This window comes from Parasteatoda tepidariorum, chromosome 9, assembly GCF_043381705.1.
Source record: "Parasteatoda tepidariorum isolate YZ-2023 chromosome 9, CAS_Ptep_4.0, whole genome shotgun sequence".
NCBI classification, from domain to species: domain Eukaryota; kingdom Metazoa; phylum Arthropoda; class Arachnida; order Araneae; family Theridiidae; genus Parasteatoda; species Parasteatoda tepidariorum.
Genome location: NC_092212.1, coordinates 4862572 through 4889821, shown reverse-complemented (window position 1 = coordinate 4889821; position 27250 = coordinate 4862572). Strand labels below are relative to the sequence as shown.

At 30.5% G+C, this 27250-nt stretch overlaps 1 protein-coding gene across 1 annotated transcript in view; it reads left to right on the top strand.

The window, feature by feature from the left end:
• LOC107442536 (neurogenic locus notch homolog protein 1) overlaps positions 1–27250 on the top strand; it is a gene marked incomplete in the record, with an annotated part of 313056 nt that overhangs the window by 132577 nt on the left and 153229 nt on the right. Inside the window, 2 exon segments of the mRNA XM_071185571.1 lie at positions 20856–20972; positions 21051–21158. Coding sequence (XP_071041672.1) covers positions 20856–20972; positions 21051–21158 — 225 coding nt within the window.

Below are 27250 nucleotides of genomic sequence, written 5' to 3'. Positions count from 1 at the left end.
CATAAAGGTGCAATAATTGTAGATTTTGAAAACTAAATTGCTCCGTGGGAAACATAGACAATTAACACATTGCCATACCTGCCAAATCTTCCGGATTTTCCGAAAGATTTTATTTTCATATTTAAAGTGGTAGCAATACTCATGTTATTCCAATTAACTTTTTGAATTATAATGATAATTATAAATGAGTTTGACCACCACTACATATAAATAATTACAATAAATATATAAAAGCATAATAATCCTTGCGCAAGCGAATTTCGATGGGATCAAATTATAAATATATTTCTGAGTCAGATTGCTTTTCGTTTATTGTTTTACAATCACTCTGAAAATCCATTCTCGGAAAGAGTGAAAGTTGGCAGGTATGCATTTCATACAGACAACTTTTAAAATTATGTATTAACTTGCATTAGTGAAAATGAATTAAAATATGTATGATGGATTAAAATTAAAAAAGTAAGTGGCAGGCAAAATTTTATAAAAATTGAGCAGACAGGGCACTATGGCTACAACTTCAATAACACAAATTTCGACCAATTCATTATCATACTCATATGTGGCAGTTATTTTAGCATCAGCCCCGATAGGGGCTCTTACTAATTCATTTGAGTGGGAATGTATGATAAATCGCCGAAGCGCAATTGAATGGTGAAAGTTGGGATTCAGTAACATTTACTGAGAGAAAATTAAAATAAAGTAGCGAGATTAAACAAATTTAAGAGAGAGGAGAAGCTGACTGCCCCGCCTCCCCTCGAGCTTCGCAAAATTTCGATCATTCGTTCATTCGTTGTAGTGGAACTGGGCGTCTGAGGCCTTACGGCCCTTAAAATTTCGATCAAGGCTTGTCGTACTTGTTACACGTATAACGAATAATTTATGTTTGTGGTAATCATGAATTAATGGATAATTTCTTTTAAAAACAGAGTCTAAACGAAATAGCTTTGCTACCTCGTTTTAAACTTTTTTAAAGGATATCAGAAATTTCGAAAACGTAATTTAGTGCATGGGTGAAAGCCCTTATATAGCAAGACGGAAAAGAGAAAAACCTGGTACGTAAAACATTTCATTCCAGCATTTTTTCGAAAAAAAATGAAATATCTGTAATTATCAAGATTTCTTTTATTGTTCTGGCATATATATAAAACTGCTTCTTTTCCAAGATTTAGGATCCAATTTCCGATTCCTGATCCCGACTGATATGGTCAAGAAACCGGTTAGAGCTTCTTGATTCCGGCATAATACAAATCCTGCCTGACCCGTGGCATTCAAAGGTGATGCTCTACTGATGTCCTCTTCTCCCTTGTGTTGCCGGTTATGTTGAATTGATGCTGATTATCCTGAACTTTACAAGGTGAGTGATACTGATTTTGATCTCGTCAGATTCTGGAGTAGGGAGAGATAATACTGTCAACTAGCCATTTTGATGTCTGGATTTTGAGCCCGCCATTTTGTTTTTTCAAGTCATGCCGTATCATAAAACAGCTCGTGGTGGAAAGGTCTCACTCTCCATTCGTAATTCACCGTCGCATTGCAAAGAATCCACGTCATTAGAAGAAATCATTGCTACCTGTGGGATATCAAAAAAATACTTTCCACCAGTTGAACACGAACATATTGACGATCTCGTAGAGTTTTACACTCAGTTTGATACAGAGGAGCTGATTGGTTTAGATAAATTACTTAGCAAACTGCTCATTCAAATAAGATCAAGTTACTCTGGAGACTATGAATACTCCTACTTCCTAAAACTGACAAATGCAGCTTATCACGTCAGGTGGAAGAGGAAAAACTTTCAAGCGGAAGAAAACAAGGAGATGAATAAAAACTCCATTCAACTCGAATCAATAATGACTGAAATTAATCCAAGCACTGAAGACATAACCATGGAAAATAAAGATGAAAACCTGAATACAACACCGAATACAGAAACAGACACGGACATCAATATTAACAATAGCACAGAACCACCTGCAAAGAAAAGAAAAAAGAAGAAGAAAAAGCAAAATGCAATCAAAACAATTGAAGATAATTCTACACTCATATCTGCAAACAGCTGTCCTTCTTCTAGCCAACATAATTCAACAGATGACGTCACTATCTTGCCGACAACAAAACCTAAGGAGGATACCGACAAAGTACGGGATCCGCCCAGCAAACCTGAAATAACACTGCAAGCCAGATATATTAAGGTTTTGGTCCGGGGCCTGCCTGTGGACTTTGATACAGATGCCATCAATACAGAATTACAGAAAAACAGTATTGAAACCTTTAAAATTGTGCAGTTTAAGAAAAGAATGGGAGAGGCCTGTCGGCTCCTTCCACTTTTTCTCATAATCCTAACATCAACGGCGAATCACCAAAGAATATTCGAAGTCAACAACATACAGCAGATCCCGATCAAAATCGAACGATTTCGAGGAGGTCGAGGACCTATACAATGTTACAACTGCCAAAATTATGGACATACACAAAGCCACTGCAATGCACCTGCAAGGTGTGTAAAATGTGCTGAAAACCACAGGTCACATGAATGCAACAAAGACAGAACTACACCTCCAAAATGCTGTAATTGTTACAAAAGCCACACAGCCAACTATACTGGGTGCGAGACCCGTCCCAGCAGAAGGAGCCCTCGAACAACATCATATTCGACGCCTAAACTTGCTCATCGATTAGTGTCATTAATCAAAGAATTACAGGAATTGCTCAAAAATGAAGAAGTGCTCCGTCTTCTGCGGGGGATCATCGGGGAAACATCTCAATCCCAGTGAGTTCTACTTTTATTTTCAAGACTCTCAAGTTAAATTCACTGAACTTTTCACATCAGACTTTTACTTAAGTTAAATTAAATTACATTAAGAATTATTTTCTGATAATATAACCAATTTATGCATACATATATATCAACTTTGCATGTTAAATTCTTTTGAAAATTCTATTGTATTTAATGAGCAATACTTCTCTGATAAAATATATTCACTGCATTTTCTCCAAATATGTTATTTCATCATGTATCAAGGTATGATTTATCTATATTCATCAATTATGCCTTTCATTTTTCAAAAATCAATTACTGTACATATCAAATCATGTTTTATCTTTATTTTTAATTTAAGTCTACAATCAATATTTCTAGTGTTAAGTCAATTTGTCATATTAAATTTCATTGTTTTATTATTTCACAAGCAAACGGCTTAATTTTTTTTATGGTTACCACAATGTATTCGAATGAACTTCAATGTATGTCACAATTAAATATGTGCTAGTTAAAATATAGAAATTTAATTAGTGAAATATGTATCAATTTATGTTATTATTTATTTATGTCAACTTATGTATATATATGTCAAATTATGTTTATATTTATATATATCAACTTAGATTCGATGAATCAGATATTCAAATGTTATATTTACTCAAGCAAAGTGCTTGTTTTTCTATTAGCTACCACATCGACTGCTAAATTCAAAATGTTATTACTATAAATTTTCTGTAAATTTCTAGATGTATGGGATAGGGGCCGCTAAGAGGCCCAGGTGCCCAATTTTTGTAAATAAAAGTAAAGTCCAAGATTTAGTAGTTTTACTACCAGCCTTTCCTCTTTTCCGTCTCGCTTTCACCCCTGATTTAGTGTGACCCACCTTGACGCATACCTGTCTGCGTTACTATCATGGTTGTCAACTTAAGTTTTCTCAAATACAACGTGTTTGTTTGCTTAAAATTGAAATTTTAATTCCATTTTAATACCACAGGGAAAAATGATAATGGAAGTAATTAAAAGTTGGCAGGTATGTTGACGCCACCTTCAACTGAAAGCTTTCACACTGTTTTTTATAAGTAAGCCGAGCAGACCTGTTTTAAGGTGGTCCAGCTTATCAGTGCCATGTCACAGAAAATCTAGTAGAAATAAGAAAGTGGTAGTCTATATGTCTTAAATTTTTTTTAAAGTGATGAGTATAATTGGTTTGTCTTATTTACCACAGTTTCATTTCTCAAATATATAAAATAATATTAAAGTAGAATTTTGGTTTCTGTGCACAGTTGGTTCATTTTTTAAATAGACTGCGCAGACTACATATAAAATACCGTGTGGCAGTAGGAGGCGATGCCTATTTGCAATGTGTTAAGGAAGAAAAAAAAGATTAATACGAAGCATTTACGGGAGTTGGTGATCGAAGCGAGCAGGGGATGGAGCCTCATATTGTTTTATTAAAAAGTAAAATTGCTCTTTATTGAATCGCATATTCTGTATTCCCAAGAATAATTTTTTTCAAGCACAGTTGATCATTTTAAGGCCAGGTATTCATTTATTCCATTACGATTAACATAACCAGAATATGTTCCTACATAAAAGTTTAATAATTACATATTTACATGTTTCACAAACGGAATAATTTTTTTTAAAATATTGACTTTTAAGAAAGGGGTTTGGATGGAGGAGTGAACAGGGATCTCTTAAATTTTTATTTAAAAAAATTACAACATATTCAGAGGACGTGTGAGCCTTAAAAAAACTTAAAAAATTGTAACAAATGAGAGAAATTAACTTTGCATTCACCTCAAAATTTAACTGTGGAATACATATAAATATTTGTATGCAGTTTCGTTTTTAAACGGTTTCACGTTTTTGATTTTAGAGTGAACTAAACTGTATTAACTTTTTTATTACAATATGGAAACCCCTTTTAAAATTAAGGGCTGTTTGAATAGTGCATTTAAAACTTCTTCACTTAACAAACAAACACCTGGATGCTGTGAAACATCACTTTAACAAGCTCATGTTCTCTTAGAAGTGTTATTTTTAAAATTTATTTGATTAATCAGACTTAGGAGCAAATTTTTCTAGAGTTAGAAAAATTCATGTTTTATTGTTTATACCTATTAAAGGACAAAATTTTCATAAACAACTGAAATGGCAGCAGCCAACTATAGGAAATATCAGACAGGTTTAACCGTAGGAATGTAAAAACATTTTAATGAAGGGTTCCTTGTACAATGCACAAAAAAGAAAATAAATAAATAACTATCTTGAGTAACTTTTGATCTAATAATCGGATCCTTACCTTCTAGGGCTGATTCTTAACCCCTTGGGGACGGGTGATTCAGAAAAGCATTCGTACAAAATCAGAATCAAGTTGCAATCTTGCTACAGCTTTCTTTGAAAGGNACAGACTTACTTTGCTTTTATTTTAATTATTGTTAGTTTAATCATATATATAATCAATGTTAATTCAAAGTATAACTAAATAGTTTTATTTTGAACAAAGTAATGGTGAATTAAATAAATCAAAAAATTATAACTCCGCCCACAAATAAACTGCTAAAGAAATACTTTGATTACCAGTTTTATCTTCTTACCCTGATTGATACGGTTTTTTGCTGTCACGTATTTGTGACAGTCGGCGCGAAAGGGTTAATGGTTCGAATAGTTGACCCTTAAATATGCTAATTAACTAACGTATATCATAATTTAAGTTACGAAATCAGAAACTAAAACGTACTTTCTCTGAATAAATATACCTTTTTTTTGATGACGGATTCGGATTTCTGATTTTCAAGATGTTGAGGGTAACCGCAATCTGGAAAATATGGTGCCCATACTTTGGTCAGGAAAGCGATCTAAAGTTTGGACTCCCTTAATGTTAATTTTTCGCGTATTTCACTATATGTCGAGAGCTTTTTAAGCCAATTGAAAAATCTTTGCAAGAAATTATAAAATTCATTTAGAAGAGATAATTCCATGCAAAACATAGTTTTCAGTAAATATTTATGAGTTTTTATTACTTATTAAGCAATAGTCGAAAATATTTTGAATTGTAAGGAATAATATTTTTTACATCATTTTAAAGTATGTAATTTTACATGGTAAAAAATACAAATTTTGCACGAAATCGGTCGAACAGTTCTTGAGGTCAAATACTTAAATCTAAACTAAACTCAGTCACGCAACAGCCCATAGAGGGCCAAAGCCTATTGCGCCCATCTCAGTTTTCCTGACCTTGGGCTCTGGGGTGCAGGAACAGATGTTCCGGTTAGGTGTTCAGCCGAACGTGGAACCTCCAGTGTTTAGCTGCCAAGCATGCTTGGTACTCATTTATCGACCAACTGAAGGGATGAAAGGCAGAGTCAACCTTGCCCGGCCCAAGGAACGAACCCAGTACCTATGGATTGAGTGTGCTAAGCGCTACACAGACATGCCAACTTTCTCCGGACGGCAAATAAATATTTTCAAGTGGTAGTTTCTTGGTTGTGATTCTTGGTTTAATAAATTCAATTTAGTAGATTTTTATCCACCACTATTTCTAAATATTTTGTAGGCTTATATACTTCACTACTTTGAATAGTTATTTCATGCTATACCTTTTAAAAAGCAAGCAAAAATAGGCAAATATATGCAAAATTTAGTTTGCAGTTCTTTACCGTTTTTTAATTATTTTGGCGTGACTGGAGCAGTTGGCATCTCTGGCAACTCATCCACCGGGCTTCCAAATACTTAAATCAAATATTCTAAAAAATTCAGATACTTAAAATTCGATTTTTCGCTCATAAAAAAAGAAACATTTTTCTCAAGGGGACAAATCAGGATACCACAAGCGATTAAATCAAATTTCTGCAAAAAGAGGCAGAAACTCAATTATTTTTCGTATTTATAATCTTTTTATTGCATCATCTACCACAAAAATTTACATTTTAAACTGTTCATATATAAAAGAATATTGTTCATCTTTGAGAATCCTTCGAAAAAAGCACCAAAAAATGTCGGCGGCGGCTGTCGGGATCCACCCTAGAGATGCCAACTTGCTCCGGACAGCAAAAAAATGTTTTAAAGTGGTAGTTTAGCAATTGCGTTTTTTGGTTTAATAAATTAAATTTAGCAGATTTTCATCATGAAAAACAATCTGACTCAAAAATATATTTATATTTTGATCCCGGTGAAATTCGCTTGCGCAAGGATTATTATGCTTTCCTATATTTATTGTAATTATTTATATGTAGTGGTGGTCAAACTCATTTATAATTATCATTATAATTCAAAAAGTTAATTGGAATAACCTGAGTATTGCTACCACTTTAAATATGAAAATAAAATTTTCCGGAAGAGTTGGCAGGTATGCGTATGCCTCAGCGATGATTCCTTTCCTCCTTTTTGTGCGTTTGATGCAAGATTGTTGATTGCAGTGCTTCTTCGACGTCGATCACTGATCAATGTTTAACCCTTTCGCGCCGACTGTCACAAATACGTGCCATCAAATCAATCAGGGTAAAAAGATAAAACTGGTAATCAAAGTATTTCTTTAGCTGTTTATTTGTGGGCGGAGTTATAATTGTTTGATTTATTTAATTCGCCATTACTTTGTTCAAAATAAAACTATTTAGTTATACTTTGAATTAACATTGATTATATATATGATTAAACTAACAATAATTAAAGTAAAAGCAAAGTAAGTCTGTCAAATTAGCAACGACTACATTTAAGTTACCGTTTTTTATTTAATTACAACTTAATTCTGATTTTGTAGGAATACTTCTCTGAATCATCCGTCCCCAAGGGGTTAAAGAGGGAACATCGAGAGGATATAATTTCCAGATCCAGTCAGCGTGAAAACTGGGCAGGCAGTAAATTGTTTTTCTTTGACCAATGAACGTGATGATTGCATCGACCTTATGGTTGTAGCATTTAGGCCAAACCGGTCAAACTGCAATGACGGTCATTTGATTTTGAACCCGTTTGGTTGAAGCATGCTTCGTAAGTAGGGGTCTGGCGAAACTAAACTCTACTTTCGGTCGATAGGTTCCCTCGGGATTAATTAGTTGCGGAGACTGGTGATGCCAATTATCTAATCGAAATTAGTAATCTTTCAAGCTAAGCACAGTGGTCTTCATTTTTTGTTGATAACTCTCTACTCAGCTTCAAATCATCTCACAGTTTTTCCACACCTTCAATTTATCTTTTTTGCACCATGGCAAAGTGCCATTTTTTCACCTCAATATTTTTGGACTTCTCCTAGTTTCTACACAAGTTTCCAGTATTTCATGATGAATGGAAAATGGGCCATTACATGACCTCAGGTGCCCAGTTATGCCAGACAAACCAGACCATAATTGAAAATAAATATATTCCAAAAAAAATTTGCTATTTTTAAACTAAAAAACTAAACTCAGCTGCGCGACAGCACTAGAGGGCCAAGGCCTACTGTGCCCATCTCAGTTTTCTTGACCTTGGGCTCAGGGGGGCAGAAGTTTTTGAACTACTTTAATATAGTGTTGAATTTTACTAGTCGCCCGTGGCAGCTCTGATTGAAGTGATATTTTAGTCAAATACTTAAATCACTTGTCTCCATCACTTAAAATATATTTAAATAAATGGCATGTCATCCTTGTATATGTTTAAACTATTTAACTGTAATGATAGCTTTAAGTAGGCTAAATCAAATTAATTTAAAACAGAAAAGTCGACAACAACCTTTAATGCATTAGTTTTTGGTACATTTATAAATGAAATTTAATAAAATGACTGAATTATTATTTTTGATACTGTTATACTGCGCTATACTTTGTTACTGCTATAAAATGTAAGAGTTATCGTAGAAGAATAATTTGTTATGCTTGAGTTTCGCTTTTCTCTTTTGAACTTTAAAGTTTGATGAGAAATGCTGATACAATCATTTGTAAATGCAAATTCTTTTAGTAAAATATTCTGTATATACTGGCATTTAAAAAAATTTTAATATATATTTCAAAATTAGCTATTTTTTAGTGGGAATTCACTTAAATGATTTCATAATAAAAACCAAATTTTTAAATAAATCAATTATTGGTTGAAAACAAACCAATTACGGTTTCAAGAATCATTACAGGTTACAATAAAAGTCCTAACTCACGGAACCCCTATGACTTTTCCACGGAGCCCCAGGATTCCTTGGAACACTTTTTGAGGAATTCTGCATTAGTGAATAAAGGAAAATGAAGGAAAAAATATTAAAGGCGCCTTTTCTATCGCAACACGTGGCCACACTTTCCGTTTTTGAGGTGAATTCTAAGATAACGACGTTTTTACGATAAGGTTGGAATTCTAAAATAAGAATTAAACTGCGTCTAATCAATTTAGAATAAAATAAAGCTGAATGGAAGATTTTTATCGCGCAAGGCAGACAAAAGGAGGCGTTCAAAAACTGATACTTCATCTTTGGAATAAGAATTTCACGAATCTAAATAAAATTTCGTCTGAAATTGTGAAATAGTGAAAGACTCTTTCCCAGGAGAAAACATTATTTAATTCAGTTGTAATTAATTATTTTTTTATTTAATTTATTACGAATAAATATGCTATTTTGTAAAAATAATCTAAGTGCTTGAACATATTTACTAAATAGACATCTAAACGCATGTCTTACAATAACTACGGAATTTTGTACAATCAAAAAATATTTTTTCTAGTGATAGAAAATGTAACGTATAAATTTAAAAAAAAATTAGAATTAAGCAAATTTTGTCAACTATCAGATTCAAGTAATATAAACAAATACGTAAAAAATCAAATTGAAAAATTGTCAGGTTTCAAAGTTCTTATGAACGACTTATAAAAATTTTATTTGTTTTAAAAATTTCTGCGTTTGTCATCTATTGCCCGAACATTTTTTTTGGATAGCTGAACCGTTTTTGTTTATGCAGGGCCGTCAGCAATTCACCTTTTGGCAAAATATTTTGTAAAGTCGGAGGCAATTAATAACCGAAATTTTCAGAAGGTTTGGTAATTTTACTAGCATTTTAAACGCTCCACTGTAGAAAAGCTGGAGGAAAATGGAGTTTCATATGGACTTCTGAATTATTTATCTGTAATGATGGGAAAATAACTTGAAATCAAATTTACGAAACAACGAATCATACATTAAAACATAAACTTAGCTACCGCTAGAAGAAATCTCCTCATAAAGCATGGAAAGTTAGCAGCCAAGGGTATGTATACACGCAGTAACCTCATATTTTTATGATACCTTATCATACTTATCATCATTACAAGCCTTATCATATCATTATTTTCATCATACCTTATATTTTTATTTTAATAATCAATAACCTCATATTTTTATAACTGTTAGTCATTATTTAAAAATATTACATCATGAACTTAAATTAAATAGTGCTTGCATTAACTTCTATGGGATCCAATTCTATGGGATCTCTTAAATCCATTTTTTCAAAAATAGAATTAGGATTGAAAAAAAAAAAAAAAATCGTTCACTTAAACTTGGGCTTTTTTTCCCCAATGAATTCTCACCTATCTAATCAATGCTCTAATGTAATGCTTTATTGTGATTAGGACTGGGCTATAAATCGATATATCGCGACATATCGATTTAACGCCTGTATCGACGGGCCGATACAGCGACTTTCGTTCCAAGCGATGCATCAGAAATCTGATTTAAGCCGTCGAGTAAAGAAGACGAACGATATAGCGATATACGATATAGCGATTTGCGATATACGATATAGCGATACAAGACACGCAAGGATCTTTTACGTTCCGATGCCAGCTCGCGCTGGGGAGTACGATGTACGTATCGTTATATTGAAACGGCCTTGATTGATGAGCGGTAAAATCAGAATCTGTTTTGAGAACATATATCGTGATCTTGCATGTTCGTTTCCGCACCTCTTAGTTTTTTTTTTCGCCTTTGTCGCTACTTGATATCGTTTCTTGTAGATTATTTTCAGTGGGACTGACTTTGTGATCGTTAACTTGTTCTGAACGTAATTTATTATTGAAAAGAATACATAAAGAAGTGTTTCTTAATTAAGTAGGTAAATTTTTCTTTGAAACAAAACTTTCTTTTTTATTTTTAAATGTGAAAATTAATTTTGATATTATATGTTTAAGTATTATTTTACATTATTGAATTTATTACAAACGGAAATCTAATTTAAGGTGCTCATAAAGAATTAAATTAAAAAGTAATTAATTTTGTTAGGCTATTTTTTACCTTATTTTTATTTATTAAAAACTTTTTGGATAAAATAATAATTTAATGGGTTTTTATTACTGAGTTTAAATTTATAAATCTTTAGTTGTTTTCCTTTTCATAAATGAAATTATAACAAAACTAATTTTTCCTCTTTTGTATTTGGACATAAGTCAATCAACTTTGTTTACTCAAAAAAATTAGTAATGTTTGCGATTGCGACTTCTTTTTTTAAAAACATTTAGCACTTCGTTTTATTAAAGAGTATAATCGTGTTTTTTAATTTTCTTTCAGTACTGTCAGTTGAATATATTATCGAATATCATAATTCTTTTGTTTTTATTTTTAAGAAATTAAACCTTACTTTGTTTTTTCGTTCAGAGTTCGGTAATTATTCAATTTAACTTTATTATTTATGTGAAATAATAATGATAAAAAATAGTGTTGTTTTAAAAGTGTTTTTTTTTTTGTTTAATTTATTTAGCACTTTGTTTTAAGCACACAAATAATTTTTAACAAACTTATTTTTTAAATTTTCTTTCTATATTGTTAGATAAATATATTTATAAATTTCAATTTTATTTATTTTTTTATTATTTATTTTTGAACTAAGAAATCTTTCGCTATTTGCGAGATCATTTTTAGAAAATATAACATTAATATCATTCTTAAGCAAAACATATACATCAAATTCATAAATTGACTTAAATCAATCTGAGTATGAAGTTTTGATAGAAATCCGACTTTCTGCGCCTTACAAGTAAATGAATTTCAAAAATACTATATCGCGATACTTCGCTATATCGCGATGCAAAACTGACGATGCATCACGATATAAAATTTCTTATATCGCCCTGTCCTAATTGTGATTTAAATAAATCAAACCACTATTTCTCCACCCATAAATAAACTGAAAAGAAATATTTCGTTAAGAAATATATAAAAACACTCAACTCAAAATGCAATAACGAAAGCTAAATTCAATCAAGAGAAAATAAATTTAGCGGTTTTTTGGTATATTTTTCTAGATATAAATTTTCGTATCAAATATGAATAATTTGCAATATAAATTTTGATGGTAGTAATGATTGATTAATTAAATAAATAAAGATAAATTTAGTTTTTATCATTTCTTACATTTTTGGTCGCTTGCGGCATCCCTGTTCCTTCTTGTTTTTACCTTTTAACTATTTTTTATTTTGAGTTCTGAACAATTTAAATAGGCTATTTAAACAAATGTAAACATTAAAATTTTAAAATATCATACCTGCAACTCTTCCGGATTTTCCGCAAGATTTTATTTTTATATTTAAAGTGATAGCAATACTCATGTTATTCCAATTAACTTTTTGAATTATAATGATAATTATAAATGAGTTTGACCACCACTAGATATAAATAATTACAATAAATATGTAAAAGCATAATAATCCTTGCGTAAGCGAATTTTAACGGGATCAAAATATACATATATTTTTTAGTCAGATTGTTTTTCGTTAATTGTATTACGACCACTCAGAAAATCCATTCTCGGAAAGAGTGAAAGTTGGCAGGTATGAAATATAGTAAGAAATTTAAAGTTTCTATAATTTTGAATATAAAATTTTATTAACCCTTATCGATATTTTAAATATCAGTAAAACTTATTATCTTAGTTTTCAATTCTCTAAACTATCATATTCCCCTCTTAAACTATAAGGATTCCAAAGGAAAATAAAATATATGAAAATGAAAATGATTGCAATTTTCAACAGTTTAGCTTTCTTTTTTAAACAAAGCAAAGGTATGAAAGAAAACTTATCAATTAGAAAATATTAAGTTATTGTTATCGAAATAATCATTTGTATTATTATCTACTTAAAAATAACAGTCGATACTCGACAGATTAAAAACAATAAAACTATATGATACTGTTATCATTAATTTCTATGAAAATCTCCATTATTTTTATTGTCAATTCCGTTGAGGCTTTGAACTAACCAGTTTTAAAAAAGGCTTAAATCTTTCGTTAAATCAGGCGATGCATTCTGATTAAAACGCATCAAATGTAACCCGAAGTTAAGAATGTTTAAATTACATTTTTCAAATATTATTTGCATTTTATGTGTTTTGCATTGCGTAGCTGAACTATTCAAGAATCTCAAATCCCTGATCATGAATTTGCTGAGGAGTACGCCTCAGACGAGGATTTTGTTAAACTTCAAAATATGTTTGAAATAAACGAAGGTGGAAATGCAGGTACGTAATAAATTATTATATTCCTTAAGAACACGGATAACCAAATTAATTAGTGATATTCCTTAAGAACACGGATAACCAAATTAATTAGTGATAAACCTATAAATAAAAAAGGCTAAAAAATCTTTGCGGTCATACAGAAAAGTTAGCTGATTTAAGATTTTCTATCCCCGCAGTGAGCCAAATGTTTTAAATAAATTATTTCCAATTTTTTCTCGGGTAAGTACTCTTTATAACTAGCGATAAGTTTAGAAACTTTCGATTATATTTAAATTAAAACTATTATTTATAATTTTTTTAGTCATTCGTTTGATTTTGCTGAATTATTTCAATTAAAATGCTGATGGTATAAAAATGGCATTTTTTAAAAGAAATAATATTTCTATTACCATATATTGAACAAATTATGAAAGGGGCAAGTATATATTAAATATTGCATTAGTAGTTTCTATCGCGCTTTATAAATCAAAACAAAATTACTAAATTTATATGTTTCCCTAATATATTAATATTCTTAAAATCTTTAAATGTGTTTCCCTAGTAACAATTTTCAACATTTCAAAGTTAACTATAATTTTGCTAATTTTATTTATTTTCAGTTTATGTATATACGCCAAAAACAAACACATAACTGGACTAGATATACGCAGGGGTGATTGTGATCCCAAGTCATAATTCCGGAAAATTTCTTGAGTTAAAAATAAACAAAAAAAAAACACAGTTTAAATTGAAAAAAAATTTAAACAAGGCTTTTTTTTCTTCCCTTTTTCTCAATATTTCTTAGTTTACTTAAAATATAAAATTTTACACATACCTATGATGACCTGGAGAAGTAATCAAAATTTACAAATGTCTTTCTTTATCACAACTATTTACTGATAAAAAATGAATATTAATCATGAATATAAGCTTATAAAGTATCTCCCTGGCTCTCCCTTACAAACAAAAAAATAAACTGTGTTTTTAAGTTCCACCTTTGAAAATTTAATTTCCGGAAACTTCTGTGATCAATGATTTTTTGAAACATCTGGACCTTCGATCTCCGAAAACTTCCGGATCAATGTTAGCGAAAATTCCGGAAATCCGGATTTTTCCGGAGCACAATCAGCCCTGTACACGGATTTAACAGTCGAACATAAAACCCATCAATTTTAATGATAAAACCATGACAAATCTTCATTCTTCTAATTAAATATTTTAAAAATAGTCTTCTAAGGGTCTAGTCTAAGGGTAATAGTCTACGATCACAATTACTTTAATGGATTCTATTTATAAAGTCGGGGTTCAGCCGAAAGGAAGTTGATTATTTAGGGTTCCGTTGCCGGAAAATATTGGGAACTGCTGCCCTATATGATCGACCTTCTGTTGGCAGAAGCCCGACCTTTCATTAATTATTATGAACATATCAATAACGAAAGATCATCAATTATTTTGAAAATATTTAATGATCTAAATTTTATCTATTAGTTTGAGTGAAGAATAAAAATTACTATCATTTTACCAATATTAATCTTAATATTGGTTTTTATGTCAGACATTTGAATACACAGGTTTGTACGCAGCATCTAGTCTAGTTCTTCATTTGGTTTTAGTGTATGCATAACTTGAGACTGAATGACCTGAAACATGAATTGAGTTAAAACAAAACAAGGACGAAAAATAAACAGTGAGAAAGATATTTCTTCAATGTTAAATTTGAGTATTTTTATTCGATGCGAATTATTATGGCAATTTCCTGCAGACGTTTATTCTTTTTCATATTAATTTATTTTCATTAGAAAAGCCATTCATCAAAATTTAAAAAAAAATAACATATTAAATTAATACTTGGTAGTGAATTAAAATGCAAAACTTGTAGAATAAGGATAATTGCTCTCACTCTTTAAAAAGTGTAATTTTTTTAACCCCTTTCTAATTTAAAAGAATAATAACGAGATAACTTTGACTGAGATCAGTTTGGTATACTGGGGATACCTATTCAACGACTGATTCTTAGATGTATGTTTTCATACTTGAAGGTTTAGGGGGAGATTTTTTAGTCACGATAGCTCTTTGAAAAAAGAACCAAGGCGAATGTCCTTGGGAATCATCTGGGCAGCATTTTTATGCCTCATCCGTAGACATACAATGATGCAATAGATAGCAGTTTTTCTGGTTCTGACATCAGATGTATTTTCCTTGATTACTTTGCGGTAGTAATTCAGAAATCGCCTCGGTCAAATTTCCCTTCTTCTCTACTCCTAAAGTAAATTTTTTAAAACTTTACTTTTTTCAACTTTTTCGTTCAAAACTTTCCCCCGCCTTTTAAGTACACGATTAATTTGTTCTTTTTTTTAACAATCTTATATTCTTCACCATAAACATTCTAGGAATTTATGTGATTATAAGTTTTGGAATATCCATTGGAAAGCATAAAGATGCATCGAAAATTAGATTGTTTGATTGAATGTTTCCACATTACTTTTGCCATGTGCAGTCAATAAAATAAAAAAAAACATATTTTCATTTTGTAAAGCTCTTTGGTATTATCTTACAGAAATCTCTTAAAATATGTATAACAGCAGGATGGTTCGTTTTTCTTTGGAGCCCAGAATATTTCCATACCATTCAATAATCCAGAAAAATTATTTTGGCAGACATCTATATCATTTTCTTACCAAATTTTAAATCCTGTTGTTTCATGTACCAGATCTCATTACGATGCAGTACAGTCTAGGCAATATTTACTAAATTAATATTAATTACTGCAATTATTTTTAGGTTTATCGGAGAGTTAAACTTAAACTGTATAAAACATGTGGGCACCTGAGGCCGCTTGCGGACCTTTTCCCATTCATCATTAGCTTGATCTTTGTGGTGCTTCGATGAGGTTGTGGAATGCGAATGAAGTGAAGGAGTATTCATGTGGATCATTGAGGTTCTGACTGTGTAGTAGGTTGAACGTAATCACCCAACTAAATTGATCGTATGCAGTAGGGTGATAAGACTATATTGTTAAAGTATGGACATCAGCTAAACTGATATGATGAAAATGAGATTATATATATGCGCTATTGATGTCGGGAATATGATGCATCACTGCAATAGTATGCTGCTATTGGTCTGATGTTCTTGTTTTCAGTTAAATTTTAAAATAGAAATATTTCATTGAAAATTGCTGTAGAGCAAGAGGGGGCTTTTTCGTAGAATTTTATATTTAATTTAGCTATATGTTTGTCTATTGCATCTATTTTGAGGTCATGGTGTATTGCATCATTTCTTACAAACCATCTGGCTCTTGTTATCATTCTTAATATTTTTTTTTGCCAGACTATTAATTTATTTAGCTGAGTTTGTGTTATATTTGTCAAGACTGGTGAAACATATGTAAGGATGGGGCGGATTATGGTTAAATAGAGCAATCTTTTGAGTTTTAGTGCCATGTTGGATTTATATAGTACATGGAGTTTACTGCGTGCTTTTGATGTGATCATTAAAGTTGAATTTGCTATTAAGGATGAGTCCAAGGTATTTGGCTTTGTCAACTATTGGTATTGTTTCATTAAATAGAATTAACTTGTTTTGTGGTAGTATTTCTTCTTTTTATTTCGAATGATTCAAAGTTGTGATTTTTGGCCGTTTACTTGAAATTTCCACTCTAGGCACCACTTTTCTATGTCTTGTATCTTTTCTTGTAGTTAATTGTGGGCTATGTTTGGATTTTATTATTATCCCGGGATCATCAGCATAGAGAGTAGTTATGCTATTGTAGTCTTGTCTATCGATTGGAAAATCATATGTGTAAAGAATATATAAGATTGGGCCTAGTATACTTTCTTGTGGGACTAAAGCTTTGATGTTTCTTTTACCACAGAGTTCTGATTTATATTACATAAATGCAAAATGTTCTTTTATAAATGAAATTGGTGGGTTTACTTTAGCCTCCAATTCAGCTATAATGTTCCAGATAGAGACGCAGCATATACAGAGATGCCAACTTGCTCAGTGCAGCGGATAAATATTTTCGAGATGTAGTCCTTTAAAGTGTGATCCTTGGTTTAATAAATTCGATTTATAGGATTTACACACCACTACTTTTAAATAATTTAAGGGCTTATGTGATGCGTCACTTTCATACATTTAAGCCTCCCACGTTGACCATCAAACTAAATTCAACCACACATAGTTTAGAGCAAGCTGCTCCTTATAATTTTCATTAGTTTTATTTACTCAAGCAAGGCGCTTGAACTCTAATAACAGCCACCACACAGTCTGCTGATCTCATAAAGTTTCACTATAACTATTTAAATAAGCATGAGGGATGCGATAGGGGCCGCTGTGCGGCCCAGGTGCGTAGTTCAGTAAATTAAAGAAGAAGACAATTAAGCCTATTTTAATATATTATTATATCTATTTTACTTATTAATTTACTACATCTACTGTGCATCACAGTATGCAATTACAGCTGCCAACAGCATACCTGCCAACTTTTAATCCCTTCCATTATCATTTTTCCCAGTGGTATTAAAATGAAATTAAAACTTCAATTTTAAGCAAGCAAATACGTTGTATTTGAGAAAACTTAAGTTGACAACCGTGATAGTAACGTATATTAATATATGTGCTTAATTTTTGTAAGAATAGTGGTGATCAAAATCATTTAAAAATTAAGTTTAATAAAGAAAAAATAGTATATATTTACTACCACTTTAAATATGAAAATAAAATCTTCCGGAATATCCGGAAGAGTTGGCAGGTATATAACAGCCTCATATATCTCCAACTTATCTATGCCAACAGTCCCAGTCGCCCGATGGCCGACATCAGATGAAGGAGTGTAGTGCCGGCTGACGTGGGCAGGTATTCCATAAATGCACCGATCAAGTCAAGTACAGTTAAACCGTGTTGAACCTTTTAAAAATTTGTCAAAAGTGACCGAAAATCTGCAAACTTTAAAGAGTTTGTAAATCCAAATTGTTTTTTAAAAATATTTTGTCGATTATGGATCTGTTAGCACCTCTGGCATACATGGTAAAAATGAGCAAATACATACATATTGAAACAGGTCACTCAAGTGTCCATTAGAACTAAGCGGTACGTTTAATTTTTGCTACATACTTACCACATTTCTTATCTTTTGCATCTTTGCATTAAGAGCTCTTTCGCGGACAGAATTTTCTGGTAGACCTAATAAAATTAATGGCCCCGCTTTTGTCAGCTGCAGTCAAAACATTCACACAAATCAACTGAGTTTTTGTCAACCTTTTCTGCTGATCTCAGCAGCAAACCTTTCGCTAGCTATATTCCAGGCGATTTTCAAAGCATTTTCTTTAGTCTCCATTGTAGATTTTGATAATGAATCGAGACTGTCAGGGAATGTTTTTTTCATCCATAAAGAGGGATTCCCATTACCTTTTAAGCCACATTGCGTTTTCCAAATGATAGAAACGAAATTCTAACAAGTTTTGTAATGATAATTCAGAAAAGCAAAAAAATGCTGCAATTTCAAATTACCTTTAAACGTAACAGCTCGCTTCTTGTCGGGTCCAATTTAATGATTGAAATTGTTTATTTGTCGAAGTGGTCAAAGTTGTTGTAAATCCAATCGACTAAGTTAAAATTCATGTTTTAAAATACTTTTGTTACTACGTCAAATATTTAAGGGGAAAAACGTGAAAAAAAGGCTGCAGGGATGCCAACAGGTTCAATTTATGCAAAAGTTTTAATAAATTTATCGTGAATTAACCCTTTGGAATCCGCTTTATTTAAATACCAGTCTAAGGAGAAACAGTCAAAGTAAAATCTGGTAGTAAGCTTTTAAATAAAGATTATTATTTTTTTCAAAGTTTTTCTTCGTCGATTAGTTAGCAAATAAAATTTAATACCTTCAAACATTTTCATTTGAATGACTGGGCAGTTATCAAAACATAGCATCATACCTTTGGCACCACTGTTTATTATTCAAAATAGTAAATGCATGATGAGACTCACTCCTCAAATGATGCCGAAGGGTTAAATAGTGAAACATGTAAAATAAGGATAATAACTCATATTCATTAAAACTCTCTAATTACGGTACAATACAACGACATAACTACAAAAATGTTGCATTTTATGGAAAACTACAGTATGAAATAACTACAATAGTAGTCTTAGTATTGTTCCGAGCCTGGGTACCTAAACCGCGTATTTCATATCATTTTATGAATTTTTTATATGTATTGATGAAAAAATGATTTATAATGAAAAATACTCATTTATAAAGAACTTAAAATACCATTATAAAACATTTTTATACCAAGCGGAGCAAGTTGGCCTCTCTGTTATCCTCTACTTTTTAAGATCAAAAATTCAAATCCCGCGAAAAAACGGTATGTTTATTCAGAGAAAGTATGTTTTTGTATCTTATTTCGTAACTTATAGTATTGTGTGCTCTAATTAGTTAGAATATTTTAGAATGAGACCTATAGGAACCTTATAGGGATAATTCTTATAGGACTCGTAAAGGGGTTCATCAAGCTTTAAAATTTATTATAATAAAAATTAAGTTGAATTGCTAAGAATAATACATCCAGGATCAAATTAGTGTTATTTTAATTGGCTTTTTATTATTTTCAATAGATTAAATATAGTTTCGTATTACTCGTCTTCACTAACTCAGGGTCAAAGATCTAATATGGAATAAAATATTACGAAATAAAAAACGATAATGGGGTTTTATTAAGGTAACACTTTTATACTTACTCTATACTAAGTAGTACTTCATCTATACTGCGTAAACAATATTTCTTTTAGAAAAAAAAAAGAATTGAAACATTTTACAATGAATGCTAAACTATTTTCAGAATATGAAAGATCTTGCTAGAAGTTTTTAAAAATGGTGACAGTTTTAATCATACAAATGTCAGAACTGGAAAAATGAGAAGAGGAAGTTAATAACAAAATGAAGATAAAACAAAGGAAAATTACAGACATTAGAAAAAAGGGAGAAAAAGAAAAATAATAATAAAAAAATAACAAACAACTGGGGAAAAAAAGAATAATTTTTTTAAAAAAAAAAATCTGGAAAATAATTTCATCAGTTTACACTATTATATCCGCAAAAAAGAGTGCTTTCTGATATTGTATCAATATAGCCAAAGCAAAGTATATCAATTCAAATGTGTGAGTATACAAATATAACAATAAAATTCCACACTATTGTATTGATATATTTTGCTTTGGCTATATTGATACAATATCAGAAAGTACTCTTTTTTGCGGATATATGCGTGTAGGCTGATGAAAAGATTGTATCTTTTGTTTTCCAGATTTTTAAAAAAAAATTTATTCTTTTTTTCCCCCAGTTGTTTGTTATTTTTTTATTATTATTTTTCATTTCCCCTTTATTTCATATGTCTGTAATTTTCCTTTGTTTCATCTTCATTTTGAACTTATCTTATGAGTTCTGTTTACTTGCAGCTTATGCGCAATAAATGAAACTTATAGTTTTTCTTAATTTTTTTCGTGTTTTTTTGCATTTATTTTGCTGTATATATATAAACATATATATAAGTTCAAAATGTCGAGAAAACATGGAAAAAAGTACAGAACAATTAAAAAAAGAGGGAAATTATTAATAATAATATATATATATACAGAAACTTAGAAGCAGTTTGTTCTTCTCATTTCTAGCAGCTGATGGCTGCAGTCCAAATCCATGTCAAAATAATCAGAGATGTGAAGCAAAATCAGGAGGTAAATATAAATGCAGTTGCAAATTGCCATTCAAAGGAGATCTTTGCGAAAAATGTAAGTTTATTAAAATTAGTTGCTTATTAAAATGTTTATTAAAGATGTGATGTTTTTAAAATATAAATTATTTAACAGCTCCTTGTAATCCAAATCCATGCAAAAATGACGGGAATTGCAGTATTTCTTTTCTTAGCGCAAAATGTAGTTGCTTGCCGGGATATAAAGGAGACAAATGCACTGGAGGTAATTTATAGTTATTGTTTTGATTGGCAGAAATAGAACACCAAAAATTATTTTCCTGCTGTTTTAAATTTAACTAGATATAATCGCTATATGTAATTTTAAAAAGTAATACATTGCACTAATATGTAATCAGTGTAATTTTAAACACTACGAAATATAAGTGTTAGTAATTATTTCAATGGCATATTAACTTATATATAATTGAAAAATGAAATAAATGTTGTTAAGTGAAATTCATCATCATTTTCAATATCAATTATTTAAATCAGAAAATGTAACTGTTTTTCATAATGGTTCAGGATTCACAGCTACCGGACAAAATAATCCGAATACTTTTATACAAACTGTATAAAATGTCAGTGATTTTTATTTAAACAACAAATGTTTCGGAAGATGGCAAAATTACATTAATAATTTTACACTGTAAAACTGACTGTTGACACATTTTGAAAGTTCATACTTAAAAATTGTAGAAATAGTGTTCTTTTTATCCATGCAAAATTTGCATCAGCAAAAATGAGATAAAAGCTTCTTTACTTTTTTTCAATACCCTTACAAATCAAAAAGCATTCTTGTCCAATTATCGCAATTCTTTTGAATGATTTAAAATTTCTTGGCATCAAAGCTTAAAAGAACTATTAACTTCCTTTTTTCAATTTTGTTGACGTATATTTTTTATTGGTAAATAGCACATCATTCTTTAAAGTATTATCTTTCAAATTGTGCCAACAGTTTTGCTATGAAAAATCTTCTAAAACATTTGCTGCTGCTGCAAAAAAAAAAAAAAATACATAAATTTATTGAAGTGTCATTATTTTGTCATGTACGTATAGCCTCCGCATAGAGAGCATCAAGTGACTCGAACAGATTAGCGTGATTACGTGCTTGAGTCCGAAGGAAACCGAAAATGAGTAGTTCATCTATATTATAAGTCGATGAAACAAACTTTAATAGCAGTCTTAAAATACTGCTTTATTATTATATTTTATTATTTATTGATATTTGTGTTGTTTTAATGAATACGAAATATTTAATAAGTGCATAAAACCTATTGACGTTAAAATATTAAAAATTGAGCATTTCTTTTAATAAATCTCTACACGTCAGAAAAAGCATCTGGTAGGAATGTTTCGCGTGATATAAAATCTGAAACAATAACTTGCCCCAAAAATAATTCACTTAATTTAAGGACATGAGGATTTTTAAGGATATAAGGAAATTTATGGACACAAGAGCTGGATGTTATGTTTAATCAAATTCAAAATAAACTTGCACTTGAAACTATGTCTGACCTCACAATGGTATAATGTCATTAAAGAACTCCGTAGTACTTGCATTTAATAGAAAAGATATCCAATAGTGTGTTGGTCAAAAATATCGTTGACCTTCAGATCTTGAGACCTTCAGCAGTAGTGTAGAAAATGTTTTATCTAACATGATTAAGAAGTATGCTATATAAATGAACTAAAATTAGATCATGTCAGTAAAACTGCTAATATTATCAAACATTTAACCGGAATGGATTAAAAATTCCCACGATTTCAAAATCATTTGGTTACATCATCTTATATGCATCGATTTAAATTACTTCTATACAGTTAAGGAAAAAATTCTTATATGTTTAATTTATTAAAATAGTAATGTATTACTCTTGGAGTTTCTCTAGGAGTTTCTGGTTAAAAATATAAAGCATAAATGATACAAATATTTATTTTAAATAGTTATATTAATAAGGTTAATCTATTTAGTTTATCTTAAAATAATTTTTATAATATGCATTATATTTGTTAAGGTTACAGTAATAAAAAAATCCGGTTATTATTAATACTGAGCAATTTAAAAATAATAATAACGGCTTTTTTTGGTCAAAGTAAGGAATATCACAAATTATTCACTTTAACCATTTATTAATCATAAACGATTGGGTTTGGTAAATGTGATTAAACGGTTCATATAGCATTAAGACATGGGTGTGCCTCTTTCAATATGTATTATGGTTGAATTGATAAATCCGGTTATTATAATACTAACTGGTCAAAATTAACAATAACCGCTTCTCTTGATTAAAGTGAGAAATAAAAAAGGGCGATTTCCGTATCGTGTTCTGTGGCAGAATAATCGTCAAGTCTTGGCAACTTCCCGCGATAAACTAAGAAATAATAATAAGGATGACTTCACAGAAAGAGACCAACTCGAAAGGTATAAATCATAGCCCCACTTCCTGATAAACATCAGTATGTCCTTTTTTTCCCAATAATTTTTCCACTTTAAAATCAATTTGACGCTATAGCGATTATAGTTGGCATGGCAGATCACGATACGGAAATATCTCCAATAAAAACGCGAAAGAATGACATTGACTAAACTTCATTGGTTATTATTAATAATAAGCTGTTATTGTGATAAATTCGCTTAAAGTATTCACTTTAATCGGCTTATTTGGTTATTATTAATATTGCCCGGTAAGTATTAATAATAACTGACTATTAATACTAACATTGACGTCGACCGGAGTGACTTCACATTGACCGGAACTTATAATAACTTATAGAGAAAGAAATTCTTCATGTCTGAAAGTTGAATCATAATCACCTTATAGCGCTTTACTTTTCTGTTTCTCTTCAGCTGAATGTGGTCGCGATGTCTGCAAAAATGGTGGTACCTGTAAAATGGTAAACAACAAGATCAGCTGCGGTTGTGTTTCACCCTACAGTGGTCCATACTGTGAAACTAAAAAAGGTAAATCGCAGCTCGTATATTTTTTCTAACTGCAAGTAAGTAACAGTCAAATATAATTAAATAGCCAAACAGGAAAGTATGACTTAAGTAATTCTTATGAAATGTATCCTTTGTTAACTGGAAGAAATGCTTTGCTTTTACTGTTAAATAACAGAATGGTATTTAGGTATGACGATATGAATGACGTGGTATTTCCTTTCATTTAATGGCTTTTGAGATAATAATTAAATTCTCTCTCTATTTATCTGTAAATACTGCACACCTAAATCAAAATTGATGGGTAACAATTTCCAAACAAGCAGTTATTCAATGCAAGAAAAAAAAAACGTTATTAGAATAAACGATCTTTTACTTCAAATATTCTATATAGAGATCAGTATAGCTTTGACGGACAGAAATGGGTAACGATTTCCAAACAAGCAGTTAATCAATGCAAAAGAAATGTTATCAGGATAAATTATCTCTTATTTCAAATGTGCTATATAGAGATCACTATAGCTTTACTGGATAGGAATGGGTAATGATTTCCAACTACGCAGTTAGTCAATGCAAAAGAAATGTTATATAATATCGAAAGTACCATCATTTCATAAATATTGAAAAATACAGATACTCGTTAAACACCGAAAAATACAGACAATCTTATAAATACCGATACTGGAGAAATAACGAATATTTCTTGACAATGAATTTCACTTCCTTGCAGAAGAAAAAAGAGAATCTTTTACCGTCACATAGTCAGGGGTGAAAGCGAGACGGAAACGAGGAAAGGCTGGTAGTAAAACCTTTCCAGTTATAGCTAGTTTTGGGGAGGAGTTTACTTATTCCTTTTTTAAATTTTTCAACAATATCTACTTTATCTTCCAAAAGAAGCAGTTTTATATGTATGCCAGAATTATAAAAGAAATCTTGATAGTTACAGATATTTCATTTTTTTCGAAAAAAATGCTGGAATGAAATGTTTTACGTACCAGGTTTTTCTCTTTTCCGTCTTGTTATATAAGGGCTTTCACCCCTGCACATAGTGTTTCACTTTTCAAGGTTTGCTTAGATTGGCGTCATTTCTTTTGTTGGCGGTACAATCATTATATTGGCGGATTTATCTCTTCTAAAATATTTAGAACAAAACAGAAAAAGAAGTTTAATAAGTTAAGAAGTCACTAAGTTTATTGAAAAATTAATTATTTCTTGGAATTGTTCATTTATATTTCGAATTCATTTGATTCATTTTAATGAACAATTTGACTTACTTGATAAGCTGTTAGAAGAAAGTACTAATTTATTTAGTAAGAAAAAAAAACTGAGTTTTACATTTTAATGGTGGCACATATATCAAATGAATATTTGTGAAACATCTCTTATTTTTAAATTTCTATTTCAATTTTATTTTAATCTTTCTAAATATTTATTTACTGTTTCTTGGTTTTACATAATACTTCATTAAATGTTTTAATTATTTCATAACTTTAAGTGTTGATTTGATTATAAATAAGTTATGCTTTCAATTTTGTACAGTTTTCCGATTTTAGCAAAATACTTAGAAAATTTTTTTGTTAGATTTGATATTTTACTTGATCCCTAAAAATTTGTTAATTGTTAAAATGGAGGTGATGCTGGACTATAGGGCCTTAGAGGCTTATAAATAATGGCAAACCTCTTCTGAACAATATTTTTGATAATCATGTTTCATAGAATTTGAAATGTTGAATATGAATATTTTACTCACTTTAGAGTTATAATCATTGATTCCTACATGTGATTATTAAATGTATTCAAACTTCAAAATGTTTTGATCTTATATATTTAAATCTTAGTTTATAATGTTAACTGAAAATTTTAAATAATTATATTTATCATTCTTTGATATAAATAGAGTATGCGTCTCAAGTTTTCTGCGATTTCCTCACTTCTCACACTCTACCCCTCTCCATTTCCATAGTTTTCGCAAATCTTGCTTTTTTGTACGTTTCAGTGAGAATTTTAAAAACACTTGAGTAGATAAAGAGTTGCCGAAACCATTGAAATGGATAGGGGGGAAAGTTTGGGTAGGGAAGGAATTGTGAAACCTTGAGACGACTATCGAATAAACAAAGAATATAATAAGTTGTCAATATTTAATTACCTTCCTTCGATAATTACTTTTTACAGAAGTTATGGCATTAACTGATATATGAACAGAAGTTTGGATATTGTTATTGTGAGAATTGCGTCTTATTGTGGAAAGATCTTAAAAAATGTTCTGTAATCCGTAAGCTATCACAAAAGCAAATTATCAAAATAAAATTATTCTATAAAATATGCTTACGGATACAATATCTTTTAATCTTTAGCGCGTGTCGTGTATTTATCATAGTCACGTATTGTTCAATCATTGGCAAAACACTTTTCATGTAAGTAATTGTTTTAAAAGTGTCGCATGTTTAACTACCAATTTCAAGTTTAACCATATAATGTACAATTTTGTAAAATCCAGTACATCAAATAAAACTAAATTCTGCAAAATTACTAGCTGGAAAATTGATTACAACGTTTGAAATGAGACTTAATTAAAACTCATTATAAATATATTCATTTTTTATGGTTTAGCATTCTGTATTTTGGCAGTGGTAGTTCAGTGGTTAGAGCATCGGGCTATAGAGCTCTGAACAGTACCATGGATACCGAGATCTAGAGGAAATTCCTTTTCCCTTCAGATCTGTCAGCAGCCATTCTTATTTTTAAGATGAAATTTTAAACAGGAAAACCAAAACAAACAGTGTAGTATGGTTACTCATACCTGCCAACTTTCACTCTTTCCGAGAATGGATTTTCAGAGTGGTTGTAAAACAATAAACAAGAAACAATCTGACTTAAAAATATATTTATATTTTGATCCCGTTGAAATTTGCTCGCGTAGGGATTATTTTGCTTTCATATATTTATTTTAATTATTCATATGTAGTGGTGGTCAAACTCCTTTACAATTATCATTATAATTCAAAAAGTTAATTGGAATAACCTGAGTATTGCTACCACTTTAAATATGAAAATAAAATCTTCTGCAAAATCCGGAAACGTTGGCAGCTATGACGGTTACTTATTCAATGCTCATTAAAATATATTTGTATTTATGTTTAAGGTTTACAATTATATATACTATATATATTTAAGATGAAATGACATTTTATTATTTAGTATGAATGTGGTTCGTTCATGATTGGAAATCGTATATTAATTTCTTAATAATGAAACTGTTTTGTGAAAAATTGTAATGATAAATTTTGATGCAACTTATTGAACTTAGTGAAAGCTCCCACATCCTGCAATCCTAATCCGTGCAAAAATGGTGGAACATGCATAAAAACTGGAAATTC